The 22,278-nt window shown below is 39.3% G+C and overlaps 1 protein-coding gene across 1 annotated transcript in view; it reads right to left on the bottom strand.

The window, feature by feature from the left end:
• The window catches only part of LOC117332249 (synaptic vesicle 2-related protein-like), a 78,915-nt gene that overhangs the window by 16,279 nt on the left and 40,358 nt on the right, over window positions 1-22,278 (bottom strand). The window contains exons 7-10 of the mRNA XM_033891133.1: window positions 20,919-20,982; window positions 16,666-16,719; window positions 6,192-6,268; window positions 3,019-3,095 (exon numbers count right to left, since the gene is read on the bottom strand). Of these exons, the coding sequence (XP_033747024.1) occupies window positions 3,019-3,095; window positions 6,192-6,268; window positions 16,666-16,719; window positions 20,919-20,982 (272 nt within the window). The remainder of the gene's footprint in view (window positions 1-3,018; window positions 3,096-6,191; window positions 6,269-16,665; window positions 16,720-20,918; window positions 20,983-22,278) is intronic.

Here is a 22,278-nt window from a genome sequence, read left to right as displayed (position 1 = left end):
GCTGTCGGTCTACTACAGTCCATAGACATTATTACCGCTGTCAGTCCAGTACAGTCCATAGACATTATTACAGCTGTCAGTCCTCTACAGTCCATAGACATCATTACAGCTGTCAGTCCACTACAGTCCATATACATCATTACAGCTGTCAGTCCACTACAGTCCATAGACATTATTACAGCTGTCAGTCCACTACAGTCCATAGACATTATTACAGTTGTCAGTCCACTACAGTCCATAGACATTATTACAGCTGTCAGTCCACTACAGTCCATAGACATTATTACAGCTGTCAGTCCACTACAGTCCATAGACATTATTACAGCTGTCAGTCCACTACAGTCCATAGACATTATTACAGCTGTCAGTCCACTACAGTCCATAGACATTATTACAGTTGTCAGTCCACTACAGTTCATAGACATCATTACAGTTGTCAGTCCACTACAGTCCATACACAGCCCACTATATTCTATTGATGTTAATTGAACATTTTTTCTGCCATATCCCAGGTGATTTAGTCTTACCAATCTCGTTACCTGTTGGAGACAAATCTTCATAAAAATACACTAGTTCCTTTCTTAATCATGATAAGTATAAATTGAGGTTAGTTAAATACAACTGCAGATCTTTACTGTTTATTAGTACAAATCTATGACTAATATGTCTAAAAGCTAATTGTCTTTTTGTTAATCTAAGCAGTTAAAAGTTGGGTTAAGGTAACACTTTTACTTAATAGTGTAGAGTGTGTCTCATATTCCTTGTCTAAGCCTTATATTATTATCTAATCTGTATCTGGAGTGTGTCTAGTGTGTGTCTAGTGTGTGTCTGGTATGTCTGGTGTGTGTCTGGTATGTCTGGTATGGTGTCTGGTATGTGTCTTGTATGTCTGGTGTGTGTCTGGAGTGTGTCTGGTATGTGTCTGGTATGTGTCTGGTATGTGTCTGGGGTGTGTCTGGTGTGTCTGGTATGTGTCTGGTATGTCTGGTGTGTCTGGTGTGTCTGGTATGTATCTGGTATGTGTCTGGTATGTGTCTGGGGTGTGTCTGGTGTGTCTGGTATGTGTCTGGTATGTGTCTGGTATGTCTGGTGTGTCTGGTATGTGTCTGGGGTGTGTCTGGTATGTGTCTGGTGTGTGTCTGATATATGTCTGGTATGTGTCTGGTGTGTATCTTGTGTGTGTCTGGTGTGTCTGGTGTGTATCTGGTATGTGTCTGGTGTGTGTCTGGTGTGTGTCTGGTGTGTATCTTGTGTGTGTCTGGTGTGTGTCTGGTGTGTCTGGGGTGTGTCTAGTATGTCTGGTGTGTGTCTGGTATGTCTGGTATGGTGTCTGGTATGTGTCTTGTATGTTTGGTGTGTGTCTGGAGTGTGTCTGTTATGTGTCTGTTATGTGTCTGGTATGTGTCTGGAGTGTGTCTGGTATGTGTCTGGTATGTGTCTGGTATGTGTCTGTGGTGTGTCTGGTATGTGTCTGTGGTGTGTCTGGTATGTGTCTGGTATGTGTCTGGGGTGTGTCTGGTATGTGTCTGGTATGTGTCTGGGGTGTATCTGGTATGTGTCTGTTATGTGTCTGTTATGTGTCTGGTATGTGTCTGGAGTGTGTCTGGTATGTGTCTGGTATGTGTCTGGTATGTGTCTGTGGTGTGTCTGGTATGTGTCTGTGGTGTGTCTGGTATGTGTCTGGTATGTGTCTGGGGTGTGTCTGGTATGTGTCTGGTATGTGTCTGGGGTGTATCTGGTATGTGTCTGTTATGTGTCTGGAGTGTGTCTGGTATGTGTCTGGTATGTGTCTGTGGTGTGTCTGGTATGTGTCTGGTATGTGTCTGGTATGTGTCTGTGGTGTGTCTGGTATGTGTCTGGTATGTGTCTGGGGTGTGTCTGGTATGTGTCTGGTGTGTGTCTGATATATGTCTGGTATGTGTCTGGTGTGTATCTTGTGTGTGTCTGGTGTGTATCTGGTATGTGTCTGGTGTGTGTCTGGTGTGTGTCTGGTGTGTATCTTGTGTGTGTCTGGTATGTGTCTGGTATGTGTCTGGTGTGTCTGGGGTGTGTCTAGTATGTCTGGTGTGTGTCTGGTATGTCTGGTATGGTGTCTGGTATGTGTCTTGTATGTTTGGTGTGTGTCTGGAGTGTGTCTGTTATGTGTCTGTTATGTGTCTGGTATGTGTCTGGAGTGTGTCTGGTATGTGTCTGGTATGTGTCTGGTATGTGTCTGTGGTGTGTCTGGTATGTGTCTGTGGTGTGTCTGGTATGTGTCTGGTATGTGTCTGGGGTGTGTCTGGTATGTGTCTGGTGTGTGTCTGATATATGTCTGGTATGTGTCTGGTGTGTATCTTGTGTGTGTCTGGTGTGTCTGGTGTGTATCTGGTGTGTGTCTGGTGTGTGTCTGGTGTGTGTCTGGTGTGTATCTTGTGTGTGTCTGGTATGTGTCTGGTATGTGTCTGGTGTGTCTGGGGTGTGTCTAGTGTGTGTCTGTTATGTGTCTGGCATGTGTCTGGTATGTGTCTGGTATGTGTCTGGTGTGTGTCTGATATGTGTCTGGGGTGTGTTGTGTATGTCTGGTGTGTGTCTGGGGTGTGTCGTGTATGTCTGGTATGTGTCTGTTATGTGTCTGGGGTGTGTCTGGTATGTGTCTGGTATGTGTCTGTGATGTGTCTGGTGTGTGTCTGGTGTGTGTCTGGGGTGTGTCTGGTATGTGTCTTGTATGTCTGTTATATGTCTGGGGTGTGTCTGGGGTGTGTCATGTATGTCTGGTGTGTGTCTGGTATGTGTCTGGAGTGTGTCTGGTATGTGTCTGGTATGTGTCTGGAGTGTGTCTGGGGTGTGTGGTATGTGTCTGGTATGTCTGTTATGTGTCTGGTATGTGTGGTATGTATCTAGGGTGTGTCTGGTATGTGTCTGGTATTGATTATTTAAAGTAAATGTTTGAAAGCCTTTAGATCCTAACTGGCTACAGACTATTTAAGCTGCATAGCTTGTTACCTCATTTACAAAAGATTGAAATTCTTGTTTACTTACCATGACAACCATCTGAGATCTCAAATAATTCTGTAGTCATCAGAACAATACCATAGTAGGAGAACGCTGACACAAACCTGAAAGTATTAGTTATACCAGGTATGACATATCATTTATATCAGGTGTGACATATCATTTATATCAGGTGTGACATATCATTTATACCAGGTATGACATACCATTTATATCAGGTGTGACATAACGTTTATATCAGGTGTGACATACCATTTATACAAGGTATGACATATCATTTATATCAGGTGTGACATATCATTTATACCAGGTGTGACATACCATTTATACCAGGTATGCATATCATTTATACCCGGTGTGACATATCATTTATACCAGGTGTGACATATCATTTATATCAGGTGTGACATATCATTTATATCAGGAATGACATACCATTTATATCAGGTGTGACATATCATTTATACAAGGTATGACATATCATTTATACCAGGTATGACATATCATTTATATCAGGTGTGACATACCATTTATACCAGGTGTGACATACCATTTATATCAGGTGTGACATATCATTTATACCAGGTATGACATATCATTTATACCAGGTGTGACATATCATTTATACCAGGTGTGACATACCATTTATATACCAGGTATGACATATCAGTTATACCAGGTGTGACATATCATTGATACCAAGTGTGGCATATCATTTATACACGGTATGACATAGCATTTATAACAGGTATGACAGATCATTTATACCAAGTGTGACATACCATTTATATCAGGTGTGACATATCATTTATATCAGATGTGACATATCATTTATACCAGGTATGACATATCATTTATACCAGGTGTGACATATCATTTATATCAGGTGTGACATATCATTTATACCAGGTATGACATACCATTTATATCAGGTGTGACATATCATTTATACCAGGTATGACATACCATTTATACCAGGTGTGACATACCATTTATATCAGGTATGACATACCATTTATACCAGGTGTGACATAACGTTTATATCAGGTGTGACATACCATTTATACAAGGTATGATATATCATTTATATCAGGTGTGACATATCATTTATATCAGGTGTGACATACCATTTATACCAGGTGTGACATATCATTTATATCAGGTGTGACATACCATTTATACCAGGTGTGACATACCATTTATACCAGGTGTGACATACCATTTATACCAGGTATGACATATCATTTATATCAGGTATGACATATCATTTATACCCGATGTGACATACCATTTATATCAGGTATAACATATAATTTATACCAGGTATGACATGTCATTTATATCAGGTGTGACATATCATTTATATCAGTTATGACATACCATTTATACCAGGTATGACATACCATTCATACCAAGTATGACATATCATTTATACCAGGTGTGACATATAATTTATACCAGGTGTGACATATCATTTTTATCAGGTGTGACATATCATTTATATCAGGTATGACATATCATTTATATCAGGTATGACATATCATTTATATCAGGTATGACATACCATTTATACCAGGTATGAGATACCATTTATACCAGGTATGACATATCATTTATATCAGGTGTGACATATCATTGATACAAGGTATGACATATCATTTATATCAGGTATGACATATCATTTATACCAGGTGTGACATATCATTTATACAAGGTATGACATATCATTTATATCAGGTATGACATATCATTTATATCAGGTGCGACATATCATTTATACAAGGTATGACATATCATTTATATCAGGTATGACATACCATTTATACCAGGTTTTACATTTATATTAGGTGTGAAATTTATACCCAATGTGTGACATATAATGTATTATCTGTACATGAATCAAAGAAAATTTCTTGTTGTTAGGATAACTTTTGACCCTTTAACCTTGGCCAATTGACCAGTTATCTCAAATACCTGTTAAAAACCCAGTAACTACAAAATCGAATAGACCAGTTTTCTGACCACAAAATCTAATTGACCAATTATCTTAAATAAAATTTAAAATCTAATCAGGTGTAAAGCTATACATTATGACACTTTGGTGTGGCTATCAACTAAACATGTTTAGAGGTTCATTTACACATTTTTTGTTTGTTTCATAAGTGGTCAAGTATGACCTATGACCCTTTAATCTTTACTGATGACCACAAAATTGTAACCAGACAGAGAACTTAATGTTATGATACTGTGGTGTGAGTATGTATTGATCTGTCGAGGATTTTATGAGAAAGATGCAACATTGGATCCAGAGCAGATGAGGTCATATACGACTATGACTATTAAACATGGTATATAATTATGTCCACTACAGGGATAACAAGAGGCCCATGGACTTTAACGGTCACCTGAGATTTGAAATATTTCAGTAAATCTAATTGACTCTTTTTGGCCCGACCCAACAGTCTAAGGGGTCAGTCAGGGCCAACATGTGCATACCATTAAGTAGTCATCCCATGCTGATAATGTTAACAAATTTAGAATCAATTCCAATAGAAATCAAACAAATGATAGTAAAAAATGTGATTTCTCAATATAAACTTTAGTAAAATTGATCCCCTCCCATGGGGCAAATGCGAGACCCCAGGTCAGAAAATTCGCAATTATGGTAAAGCACCTTAAGACCCTTCCATCTGTGAAGAGTGTTTGATTCTACCTTATTTGGGTCTTGAGAAGATGATTTTTGAAATTTCAGTCAATATGACCCTTTTTGACCCCGCCCATCAGCCCCTGGGGGGTCAACCGGGGCCAACATGTGCATACCAACAAACTCAAGGTATGAAAGAAGAGCAGCAACTTCAGAGTCCAGGTTTGAAAATGATCCTGCTGACATGTTTCGGCCTGCTACGCAAGTCGTCATCAGGGCACAATTTATTAGTGTGACTGTTACATTTTCAAGCTGAATAACAATAGAGGGGTGGGGACCATATAATTCACAAGTTCAGTTGACCTTTAGCCATAGAACCTCCCTGTCAAATTTCATTGAATTTGGTTCAGTGGTTTTGGAGAAGAAATTGAAAATATAAATTGATTACGGACGCACGACGGACGATGCACGACGGACAAAAGGCGATTAGAATATAGGTCACTTGAGACTTTGTCTCAGGTGACCTAAAAACCAAAGAAATCTGGAATCTACCTACCAAATAACCCATAAAAGTATCGTAGTTTTTCTTAACTCAGGAATAAAAAGGTCTTTTATACTGCCTCTGTTTGTAGCCTACAAAAAAAGACAAAAACATTTTTTACTTAATGACATACTAATTAGTTTGTAATGAAGGAGATCTTTAATCATTTCAAATGTGAAAAAGGTTACACTTTATCTGAAAAAAGATTTCATTTTTAAAATAATGTGCACAAAACCGAGATCAGTCATTGTATCATGACCAATTGGTGACTTCCATTACATATCTGTAAGGGGTTTCTTACTTTTGTTCAAATTGTATTTTACTGGTAAACTGGTACACTCACATGACAATTCACTACACTCACATGACAATTCACTACTCTCACACAATTCACTACTCTCACACAACAATTCATTACTCTCACATGACAATTCACTACTCTCACACAACAATTCACTACTCTCACACAATTCACTACACTCACACAACAATTCATTACTCTCACACAATTCACTACACTCACACAACAATTCATTACTCTCACATGACAATTCACTACTCTCACATGACAATTCACTACTCTCACACAATTCACTACTCTCACACAACAATTCACTACTCTCACATGACAATTCACTACTCTCACACAACAATTCACTACTCTCACACAATTCACTACACTCACACAACAATTCATTACTCTCACACAATTCACTACACTCACACAACAATTCATTACTCTCACATGACAATTCACTACTCTCACATGACAATTCACTACTCTCACACAATTCACTACTCTCACACAACAATTCATTACTCTCACATGACAATTCACTACTCTCACACAACAATTCACTACTCTCACACAATTCACTACACTCACACAACAATTCATTACTCTCACACAATTCACTACACTCACACAACAATTCATTACTCTCACATGACAATTCACTACTCTCACATGACAATTCACTACTCTCACACAACAATTCACTACTCTCACACAACAATTCACTACTCTCACACAATTCACTACACTCACACAACAATTCATTACTCTCACATGACAATTCACTACTCTCACATGACAATTCACTACTCTCACACAACAATTCACTACTCTCACATGACAATTCACTACTCTCACACAACAATTCACTACTCTCACATGACAGTTCACTACACTCACATGACAATTCACTACTCTCACATGACAATTCACTACTCTCACATGACAATTCACTACTCTCACAACAATTCACTACTCTCACATGACAATTCACTACTCTCACATGACAGTTCGCTACTCTCACACAACAATTCACTACACTCACACAACAATTCACTACACTCACACAACAATTCACTACTCTCACATGACAATTCACTACTCTCACATGACAGTTCGCTACTCTCACATGACAATTCACTACACTCACACAACAATTCACTACACTCACATAACAATTCACTACTCTCACACGACAATTCACTACTCTCACACAACAATTCACTACACTCACACAACAATTCACTACTCTCACACAACAATTCGCTACTATCACATGACAATTCAATACTCTCACATGACAGTTGGCTACTCTCACACAACAATTCACTACACTCACAAGACAATTCACTACACTCACATGACAATTCACTACTCTCACACAACAATTCACTACTCTCACATGACAATTCACTACTCTCACATGACAATTCACTACTCTCACATGACAGTTCACTACTCTCACACAACAATTCACTACTCTCACATGACAGTTCGCTACTCTCACACAACAGTTCACTACTCTCACACAACAATTCACTACTCTCACACAACAGTTCGCTACTCTCACACAACAGTTCGCTACTCTCACATGACAATTCACTACTCTCACATGACAGTTCGCTACTCTCACATGACAATTCACTACTCTCACACAACAATTCACTACACTCACATGACAATTCACTACACTCACACAACAATTCACTACTCTCACATGACAATTCACTATTCTCACACAACAATTCACTACACTCACACAACAATTCACTACTCTCACATGACAATTCACTACTCTCACATGACAGTTCGCTACTCTCACACAACAATTCACTACTCTCACACAACAATTCACTACTCTCACACAACAATTCACTACTCTCACACAACAATTCACTACTCTCGCACAACTCACTACTCTCACATGACAATTCACTACTCTCGCACAACTCACTACTCTCACATGACAATTCACTACTCTCACACAACTCACTACTCTCACATGACAATTAACTACACTCACATGACAGTTCGCTACTCTCACACAACAATTCACTACTCTCACACAACAATTCACTACACTCACATGACAATTCACTACACTCACATGACAATTCACTACTCTCACATGACAGTTCACTACTCTCACAACAATTCACTACTCTCACATGACAATTCACTACTCTCACATGACAATTCACTACTCTCACACGACAATTCACTACTCTCACATGACAATTCACTACTCTCACACAACAATTCACTACTCTCACACAACAATTCACTACTCTCACACAACAATTCACTACTCTCACACAACAATTCACTACTCTCGCACAACTCACTACTCTCACATGACAATTCACTACTCTCGCACAACTCACTACTCTCACATGACAATTCACTACTCTCACACAACTCACTACTCTCACAACAATTCACTACTCTCACATGACAATTCACTACTCTCACACAACAATTCACTACTCTCACATGACAATTCACTACACTCACATGACAATTCACTACTCTCACACAACAATTCACTACTCTCACATGACAATTCACTACTCTCACATGACAATTCACTACTCTCACACAACAACTCACTACTCTCACATGACAACTCACTACTCTCACACAACAATTCACTACTCTCACACAACAATTCACTACTCTCACATGACAATTCACTACTCTCGCATGACAATTCACTACTCTCACATGACAATTCACTACTCTCACACGACAATTCACTACTCTCGCACAACAATTCACTACTCTCACACAACAATTCACTACTCTCGCACAACAATTCACTACTCTCACATGACAATTCACTACTCTCACACAACAATTCACTACTCTCACACGACAATTCACTACTCTCACAACAATTCACTACTCTCACATGACAATTCACTACTCTCACACAACAATTCACTACTCTCGCACACAATTCACTACTCTCACACAACAATTCACTACTCTCGCACAACAATTCACTACTCTCACATGACAATTCACTACTCTCACACAACAATTCACTACTCTCACACGACAATTCACTACTCTCACACAATTCACTACTCTCACACAACAATTCACTACTCTCACACAACATTCACTACACTCCCACAATTCACTATCTCACAACAATTCACTACTCTCACACAACAATTCCTACTCACACAACAATTCACTACCCCCACACACAATTCACTACTCTCACAACAATTCACTACTCTCACACAACAATTCACTACTCTCACATGACAATTCACTACTCACACAACAATTCACTACTCTCACACAACAATTCACTACTCTCACACAACAATTCACTACTCTCACACAACAATTCACTACTCTCACACAACAATTCACTACTCTCACACAACAATTCACTACACTCACATGACAATTCACTACTCACACAACAATTCACTACTCTCACATGACAATTCACTACACTCACACAACAATTCACTAAACTCACATGACATGACAATTCACTAAACTCACATGACATGACAATTCACTACCCCCATACAACAATTCACTACTCTCACACAACAATTCACTACTCTCACACGACAATTCACTACTCTCACACGACAATTCACTACTCTCACACAACAATTCACTACACTCACAACAATTCATACTTCACATACATTCACTACACTCACATGACAATTCACTACTCTCACACAACAATTCACTACTCTCACACGACAATTCACTACTCTCGCACAACAATTCACTACTCTCACATGACAATTCACTACTCTCACACAACAATTCACTACTCTCACACAACAATTCACTACTCTCACACAATTCACTACTCTCACACAACAATTCACTACTCTCACACAACAATTCACTACTCTCACACAACAATTCACTACTCTCACATGACAATTCACTACTCTCACACAACAATTCACTACTCTCACACAACAATTCACTACTCTCACACAACAATTCACTACTCTCACACAACAATTCACTACTCTCACACCTACACGTTCACCTTCACTACTCCAAAAACTGACTATCTACCAACAATTCACTACTCTCACATGACAATTCACTACTCTCACACAACAATTCACTACACTCAACAACAATTCACTACCTCACATGACAATTCACTACCTCACACACACAATTCACTACTCTCCACACCCAACAATTCACTACTCTCACAACAATCACTACTCTCACACAACAATTCACTACTCTCACACACAATTCACTACTCTCACACAACAAATTTACTACTCACATGACAATTCACTACTCTCACATGACAAATTCACTACTCTCCCCACAAACCAATTCACTACTCTCACACACAATTCACTACTCTCACACAACAATTCACTACCTACACACAATTCACTACTCTCACACGACAATTCACTACTCTCACACGACAATTCACTACACTCACAACAATTCACTACTCTCAACGACAATTCACTACTCTCACACGACAATTCACTACTCTCACACAACAATTCACTACTCTCACAACAATTCACTACTCTCACACAACAATTCACTACTCTCACACGACAATTCACTACTCTCACACAATTCACTACTCTCACATGACAATTCACTACTAACTCACAACAATTCACTTACTCTCACAACACTTCACTACTCTCACAACAACAAGTCACTACATCTCATCGCACATACAATTCACACTCTCAACATGACAATTCACTACTCTCACACTACATTCACTACTCTCACACCGACAATTCACTACTCTCACACACAATTCACTACTCTTCAACATGACAATTCACTACTCTCACACAACAATTCACTACTCTCGCACAACAATTCACTACTCTCACACAACATTCACTACTCTCGCACAACAATTCACTACTCTCCACAGGACAATTCACTACTCTCACACAACAATTCGCTACTCTCACACGACAATTCACTACTCTCACCAAGTCAACTCCCCTCACAGCAATTCACTACTCGCACACAACAATTCACTACTCTCTCACAACAATTCACTACTCTCACACAACAATTCACTACTCTCACACAACAATTCACTACTCTCACACAACAATTCACTACTCTCACACAACAATTCACTACTCTCACACAACAATTCACTACTCTCACACAACAATTCACTACTCTCACACGACAATTCACTACTCTCACACAACAATTCACTACTCTCACATGACAATTCACTACTCTCACACAACAATTCACTACTCTCACAACAATTCACTACTCTCACACAACAATTCACTACTCTCACACAACAATTCACTACTCTCACACAACAATTCACTACTCTCACACAACAATTCACTACTCTCACACAACAATTCACTACTCTCACCATACATTCACTACTCTCACACAGACAATTCACTACTCTCACACAACAATTCACTACTCTCACATGACAATTCACTACTCTCACATGACAATTCACTACTCTCACATGACAATTCACTACTCTCACACGACAATTCACTACTCTCACACAACAATTCACTACTCTCACACAACAATTCACTACTCTCACACAACAATTCACTACTCTCACACAACAATTCACTACTCTCACACAACAATTCACTACCCTCATACAACAATTCACTACCCTCATACAACAATTCACTACCCTCATACAACAATTCACTACTCTCACACGACAATTCACTACACTCACACAACAATTCACTACTCTCACATGACAATTTACTACACTCACATGACAATTCACTACTCTCACATGACAATTCACTACTCTCACACGACAATTCACTACTCTCACACAACAATTCACTACTCTCACACAACAATTTACTACACTCACATGACAATTCACTACTCTCACACAACAATTCACTACCCTCATACAACAATTCACTACTCTCACATGACAATTCACTACTCTCACACGACAATTCACTACTCTCACACAACAATTCACTACTCTCACACAACAATTCACTACACTCACATGACAATTCACTACTCTCACATTACAATTCACTACTCTCACATGACAATTCACTACTCTCACATGACAATTCACTACTCTCACACAATTCACTACACTCACACGACAATTCACTACTCTCACATGACAATTCACTACTCTCACATGACAATTCCGTAAATTCACTCAACACTCCACTAATCTCCCAACAATTCACTACTCTCACAACAATTCCACTCTCACACAACAATTCACACCTCACCAACATTCACTACTCTCACAGACATTCACTACCTCAAACAATTCACACTCTCAAACTTCACTACTCTCCACAACAATTCACTACTCTCACATACAATTCACTACTCTCCCCATTACATTCACTACTTCACACAACAATCACTACTCTCACATGACAATCACTACTCTCAACCAATCAAAAAATCATATAAATTTCTCCTTTACATCACAATTCACTACTCTCCCAATTCCTACTTCCATACAACACAACATTCACATCCACATTCATACTCTCACACAACAATTCAATATCTACACACACAACAATATCACTACCCTCACATGACAGTCCTACTCTCACTACAAATCCAACTACACAAAATTCACTACCTCACGACAATTCCTCTTCACAAACATTACTACTCTCACACAATTTACTACTCTCACAAATTCACTACACTACTTCTACATACAATTCACTACTCTCACACAACATTCACTTCTCACTCCTCACACACAATTCACTACTCCACACAATTCACTACTCTCACACAACAATCCACTCTCACATCATTCACTCCTCCAGCATTCATCTACACATCACTACCATTCACTACTCTCACAAAACATTCACTACCTCACACGACAATCACTACTCTCACAACAATTCACTACCTCAATACAAATTCCTACTCTCACACACAGTTTTACTACCTCACAGACATTCACTCTCTCACATGAAATTCATACTCACACAACAATTCACTACTCTCACATGACAATTCACTATCTCACAGACATTCACTCTCCACAACATTCACTACTCTCACACAAATTCACTACTCCAACAATCACTACTCTCACATGACATTCACTACTCTCACAAATCCTCTCACTCAGACATCCTACTCTCACAAAATTATACTCTCACAAACAATTCACTATCCCACAAACATTCATACTCCAAATATCCAAAATTCACTACTCTCACAACAATTCACTACCTACACAAGACAATTTACTACTCTCACTGACAATTCATACTTCACACACAATTCACTATCTCACGACAATTCACTACTCTGCACCACAATTCACTACTCTCACAACACAATTCACTACTTCCCACCCCACAAAATTCACTACTCTCACACAACAATTCACTACTCTCACATTCACTACTCTCACACACATTCACTACCTCACCACAATCTATCTCAACACAATAAATCACACAACCATTCATACTCTCACAACATTCACTACTCTCCACAAAAAGTTCATATCTCACAACAATTCACTACTCTCACACGACAATTCACTACTCTCAAACAATTCACACTCTCACACAATTCACTACTCTCACGAATTACTATCTACATTTACTCTACAACATTCACTACTCTCACACAACACTACTCTCCACAACAATTTCACTACTCTCACAACCAATTCACTACTCTCAACACAATTCACACTCTCCCCATACATTCACTACTCTCCACACGAATTCACTACTCTCTACAACAATTTACCTTTACGACTCCTCTCACATACAATTCACTACTCTCACAACATTTTACTACCTCACATGACAATTCACTACTCTCACATGACCATTCACTACTCTCACACAACAATTCACTACTCTCACAACAATTTCTACTCTCACATGCAATTCATACTCTCACATGACCAATTCACTACTCTCACATGACATTCACTACCTCACACAACAATTCACTACTCTCACACGACATTCACTACTCTCACACAACATTCACTACTCTCACTGACAATTCACTACTCTCACACTACCTCACATGCATTCACCTACCCAACAGACCATTCTACTCTCACATGACAATTCACTACTCTCACACAACAATTCACTACTCTCACATGACAATTCACTACTCTCACATGACATTTCACTACTCTCACATGACATTTCACTACACTCACATGACAATTCACTACTCTCACATGACATTTCACTACTCTCACACAACAATTCACTACTCTCACATGACAATTCACTACTCTCACATGACAATTCATTACTCTCACATGACAATTCACTACTCTCACATGACATTTCACTACTCTCACACAACAATTCACTACACTCACACGACAATTCACTACTCTCATACAACAATTCACTACTCTCACATGACAATTCACTACTCTCACATGACAATTCACTACTCTCACATGACAATTCACTACTCTCACATGACATTTCACTACTCTCACATGACAATTCACTACACTCACATGACAATTCACTACTCTCACACAACAATTCACTACTCTCACATGACAATTCACTACTCTCACATGACAATTCACTACTCTCACATGACAATTCACTACTCTCACACGACAATTCACTACTCTCACACAACAATTCACTACTCTCACATGACATTTCACTACTCTCACATGACATTTCACTACTCTCACACGACAATTCATTACTCTCACACGACAATTCACTACTCTCACACAACAATTCACTACTCTCACATGACATTTCACTACTCTCACACAACAATTCACTACACTCACAAAACAATTCACTACTCTCACACAACAACTCACTACTCTCACACGACAGTTCACTACTCTCACATGACAATTCACTACACTCACATGACAATTCACTACTCTCACATGACAATTCACTACTCTCACACAACAATTCACTACTCTCACATGACAATTCACTACTCTCACACAACAATTCACTACTCTCACACAACAATTCACTACTCTCACACGACAATTCACTACTCTCACACAACAATTCACTACTCTCACATGACCCAATGACATACTCTCAACATTACAATTTATAAAACCCCAATGACAATCACCCACTTCCACGACAAATTCACTACCCTTTCAATACTTCAACAAGTTTCACCTTCCCCACAAAACATCCTCTCCACAAAAAATCAATTACCTCACAACATTCACTATTCAATAAATTCAATACCTCAATGACATTTATACTCAAGAACATAGGGGTATAAAAAATTCACCTCTAATGAGATTATAATAAAACTTACACAAAAAAATTAAAAAAGGCAAATTATTAAAAATTATCAATGACTATTTATGTTTTCCAAAGAATTCCACTCAAATAAAAAGAATTAAGTCCAGAAATAATTAAAAGAAAAATTATCTAAAAATTTTTAAGAAATTCATTAAGAAAAAATGAAATTAAAAGATTTCCTTAAAATTAAATACAAAATACCTTACTGAAACATCTGGTTTTAAAGTTTTGTATAAAAGACGAAGTCATCGAAAAAGATTGGTTTGCCTGCTACCCAACATGCTTTTAGACTCTCCCTTTCATTTAACTTTCACCAACAAAACCTTCAACATCAAAAGATTTAAAAATTATTAATTTCTTATACCAATTTAAATTGCCAGGATTTTGACTATAATTGCTTTTTTAATACAATAGTTCAACTAAGAAAATTATACATAGTAAACTTTTAAACCAAATAAAGCAAACTCAAGGACACCATGAAAATAACATTAATTTAAAATTCAAAGGCCTGTTAAAAATCATGGCTTTCAAAAAAAAAAAAAAAAAAAAAAAAAAAAAAAAAAAAAAAAAAAAAAAAAAAAAAAAAAAAAAAAAAAAAAAAAAAAAAAAAAAAAAAAAAAAAAAAAAAAAAAAAAAAAAAAAAAAAAAAAAAAAAAAAAAAAAAAAAAAAAAAAAAAAAAAAAAAAAAAAAAAAAAAAAAAAAAGGGGGGGGGGGGGGGGGGGGGGGGGGGGGGGGGGGGGGGGGGGGGGGGGGGGGGGGGGGGGGGGGGGGGGGGGGGGGGGAGAACTTTCATACTTAACTTTAAAAGTTAAACCGTTTAAAGGGCACCTGTCCTATAAAAAACACTTGGTCTATAAAAACCCCGGACCCTCTGGATCCAACCCCTTCATTTAAATTTCCCAACTCCCCCAAACAAGCACCAATAGCCCAGAATATCTGTCAATGTAAAATCAAAAACACATTCCTACTGTATCAGTCATGTTAATGTAGAGTGGGGGGGGGTCGGAAATCTTTTTATTTTTCTTACATACATAGAAATACAAACAATTGTTACTTGTTCCATTACACTTATTATGCTTAAGATTCACTTATCAATACATGTACATACCTCAGAGCAATTCTAGTGTAATTTTACCCAAAACATAGAATCTTTTATTAGGATGTCTTATAATAAAAGTGGTTTGTATCATCCATGTAAGCAATGATATTTGTATGACAATCTGTAATTTTACTAATAGATCTGCAGTGTTTGTTTAATTTGCTGTACTGATACATAGTTATTTGGAGCACAAATGTTAACAGGTCCCCTGGTATATCAGGTCTTAAGCTTATCACAATTTATTTTCAATTAAATTCCTTCAAAAGAAGTTTTCCAATAGGAAAGAATTATTGAACAAAATTCTCAATTAATGAAGGAACTTTTCTTAAACCTCAGCTAAACTTGCCAAGTGGAATAATCTTACATCAAGGTAATATTCTCGAACTTAAGATTTCGCTGTGAAAAGGGACTATGTAAAGGATTCCTCATGGACCCAACATCAGTAGAACTCTACTACATACAGTTAAACCTGTTATAAAGGACACCTCTATATAAAGGACAGAAACCTCATGGACCCAACATCAGTAGAACTATACTACATACAGTTAAACCTGTTATAAAGGACACCTGTCTATAAAGGACACCTGTCTATAAAGGACAGAAACCTCATGGACCCTTCATCAGTAGAACTATACTACATACAGTTAAACCTGTTATAGGACACCTGTCTATAAAGGACACTTGTCTATAAAGGACACCTCTTGGATCCAACATCAGTAGAAATCTACTACACACAGTTAAACCTGTTATAAAGGACACCTGTCTATAAAGGACAGAAACCTCATGGACCCTTCATCAGTAGAACTATACTACATACAGTTAAACCTATTATAGGACACCTGTCTATAAAGGACACTTTCTATCTGTCCCTTTTGTGTCCTTTACAGACAGGTTTGACTACTACAGTTTGTCAGGACACTGACGGGTAGGTACCACCAACACTACACACTGTATGTCACTGACGGGTAGGTACCACCAACACTACACACTGTATGTCAGGACACTGACGAGTAGGTACCACCAACACTACACACTGTATGTCACTGATGGGTAGGTACCACCAACACTACACACTGTATGTCAGGACACTGACGGGTAGGTACCACCAACACTACACACTGTATGTCAGGACACTGACGGGTAGGTACCACCAACACTACACACTGTATGTCACTGACGGGTAGGTACCACCAACACTACACACTGTATGTCACTGACGGGTAGGTACCACCAACACTACACACTGTATGTCAGGACACTGACGGGTAGGTACCACCAACACTACACACTGTATGTCACTGACGGGTAGGTACCACCAACACTACACACTGTGTGTAAGGACACTGACAGGTAGGTACCAACAACACTACACACTGTATGTCACTGACGGGTAGGTACCACCAACACTACACACTGTGTGTCAGGACACTGACGGGTAGGTACCACCAACACTAGACACTGTATGTCACTGACGGGTAGGTACCACCACACTACACACTGTATGTCGGGACACTGACGGGTAGGTACCACCAACACTACACACTGTATGTCACTGACGGGTAGGTACCACCAACACTACACACTGTATGTCAGGACACTGACGGGAAGGTACATACAACACTACACACTGTATGTCGGGACACTGACGGGTAGGTACCACCAACACTACACACTGTATGTCAGGACACTGACGAGTAGGTACCACCAACACTACACACTGTATGTCACTGATGGGTAGGTACCACCAACACTACACACTGTATGTCAGGACACTGACGGGTAGGTACCACCAACACTACACACTGTATGACACTGACGGGTAGGTACCACCAACACTACACATTGTATGTCAGGACACTGACGAGTAGGTACCACCAACACTACACACTGTATGTCACTGATGGGTAGGTACCACCAACACTACACACTGTATGTCAGGACACTGACGAGTAGGTACCACCAACACTACACACTGTATGTCACTGATGGGTAGGTACCACCAACACTACACACTGTATGTCAGGACACTGACGGGTAGGTACCACCAACACTACACACTGTATGACACTGACGGGTAGGTACCACCAACACTACACACTGTATGTCACTGACGGGTAGGTACCACCAACACTAGACACTGTATGTCAGGACACTGACGAGTAGGTACCACCAACACTACACACTGTATGTCAGGACACTGACGGGTAGGTACCACCAACACTAGACACTGTATGTCAGGACACTGACGGGTGGGTACCACCAACACTACACACTGTATGTCAGGACACTGACGGGTAGGTACCACCAACACTACACACTGTATGTCACTGACGGGTAGGTACCACCAACATTACACACTGTATGTCACTGACGGGTAGGTACCACCAACACTACACACTGTATGTCAGGACACTGACGGGTAGGTACCACCAACACTACACACTGTATGTCACTGACGGGTAGGTACCATCAACACTACACACTGTGTGTCAGGACACTGACGGGTAGGTACCAACAACACTACACACTGTATGTCACTGACGGGTAGGTACCACCAACACTACACACTGTATGTCAGGACACTGACGGGTAGGTACCACCAACACTAGACACTGTATGTCAGGACACTGACGGGTAGGTACCACCAACACTACACACTGTATGTCACTGATGGGTAGGTACCACCAACACTACACACTGTATGTCAGGACACTGACGAGTAGGTACCACCAACACTAGACACTGTATGTCAGGACACTGACGGGTAGGTACCACCAACACTACACACTGTATGTCACTGACGGGTAGGTACCACCAACACTACACACTGTATGTCAGGACACTGACGGGAAGGTACATACAACACTACACACTGTATGTCACTGACGGGTAGGTACCACCAACACTACACACTGTATGTCACTGACGGGTAGGTACCACCAACACTACACACTGTATGTCAGGACACTGACGGGTAGGTACCACCAACACTACACACTGTATGTCACTGACGGGTAGGTACCACCAACACTAGATACTGTATGTCAGGACACTGACGGGTAGGTACCACCAACACTACACACTGTATGTCACTGACGGGTAGGTACCACCAACACTACACACTGTATGTCAGGACACTGACGGGTAGGTACCACCAACACTACACACTGTATGTCAGGACACTGACGGGTAGGTACCACCAACACTAGACACTGTATGTCAGGACACTGACGGGTAGGTACCACCAACACTACACACTGTATGTCAGGACACTGACGGGTAGGTACCACCAACACTACACACTGTATGTCACTGACGGGTAGGTACCACCAACACTACACACTGTATGTCAGGACACTGACGAGTAGGTACCACCAACACTAGATACTGTATGTCAGGACACTGACGGGTAGGTACCACCAACACTACACACTGTATGTCACTGACGGGTAGGTACCACCAACACTACACACTGTATGTCAGGACACTGACGGGTAGGTACCACCAACACTACACACTGTATGTCAGGACACTGACGGGTAGGTACCACCAACACTACACACTGTATGTCACTGACGGGTAGGTACCACCAACACTAGATACTGTATGTCACTGACGGGTAGGTACCACCAACACTACACACTGTATGTCACTGACGGGTAGGTACCACCAACACTAGACACTGTATGTCACTGACGGGTAGGTACCACCAACACTACACACTGTATGTCGGGACACTGACGGGTAGGTACCACCAACACTACACACTGTATGTCACTGACGGGTAGGTACCACCAACACTAGACACTGTATGTCAGGACACTGACGGGTAGGTACCACCAACACTACACACTGTATGTCAGGACACTGACGGGTAGGTACCACCAACACTACACACTGTATGACACTGACGGGTACGTACCACCAACACTAGATACTGTATGTAATTAGTATGTGGTTAAGCTGACAATAGTGTAGAAGGAACTATGGGATACTTGTGACTAAGTGTAATTGAAAAACAATTGTTATACAATACCTCAACCAACACCACACATCTAGCTCTGGAGGAGGATGGTAGGAACTCCGCGTACAGGGTTACACTGTCAACAAACAATACAGTTAATGAGCTGTTACACTGTCAACATAGAATACAGTTAACGAACTGTTACACTGTCAACATAGAATACAGTTAACGAACTGTTACACTGTCAACAAACAATACAGTTAACGAACTGTTACACTGTCAACATAGAATACAATTAACAAACTGTTACACTGTCAACATAGAATATAGTTAACGTACTGTTACACTGTCAACATAGAATACAGTTAACGAACTGTTACACTGTCAACATAGAATACAGTTAACGTACTGTTACACTGTCAACATAGAATACAGTTAACGTACTGTTACACTGTCAACATAGAATACAATTAACGAACTGTTACACTGTCAACATAGAATACAGTTAACGAACTGTTACACTGTCAACATAGAATACAGTTAACGAACTGTTACACTGTCAACATAGAATACAGTTAACGAACTGTTACACTGTCAACAAACAATACAGTTAACGAACTGTTACACTGTCAACATAGAATACAATTAACAAACTGTTACACTGTCAACATAGAATACAATTAACGAACTGTTACACTGTCAACATAGAATACAATTAACGAACTGTTACACTGTCAACATAGAATACAGTTAACGAACTGTTACACTGTCAACATAGAATACAATTAACAAACTGTTACACTGTCAACATAGAATATAATTAACGAACTGTTACACTGTCAACAAACAATACAGTTAACGAACTGTTACACTGTCAACATAGAATACAATTAACAAACTGTTACACTGTCAACATAGAATACAATTAACGAACTGTTACACTGTCAACATAGAATACAATTAACGAACTGTTACACTGTCAACATAGAATAGTTAACTAACTGTTACACTGTCAACATAGAATACAGTTAACGAACTGTTACACTGCCAACATAGAATACAGTTAACAAACTGTTACACTGTCAACATAGAATAGTTAACTAACTGTTACACTGCCAACATAGAATACAGTTAACGTACTGTTACACTGTCAACATAGAATAGTTAACTAACTGTTACACTGTCAACATAGAATAGTTAACTAACTGTTACACTGCCAACATAGAATACAGTTAACAAACTGTTACACTGTCAACATAGAATACAGTTAACGAACTGTTACACTGTCAACATAGAATACAGTTAACGAACTGTTACACTGTCAACATAGAATACAGTTAACGAACTGTTACACTGTCAACATAGAATACAGTTAACAAACTGTTACACTGTCAACATAGAATACAGTTAACGAACTGTTACACTGTCAACA

The sequence above is a fragment of the Pecten maximus genome, chromosome 8, assembly GCF_902652985.1.
Source record: "Pecten maximus chromosome 8, xPecMax1.1, whole genome shotgun sequence".
NCBI lineage: Eukaryota > Metazoa > Mollusca > Bivalvia > Pectinida > Pectinidae > Pecten > Pecten maximus.
Note: the sequence above shows the minus strand (reverse complement) of the source record. Positions and strands in the feature narration are given on the sequence as shown.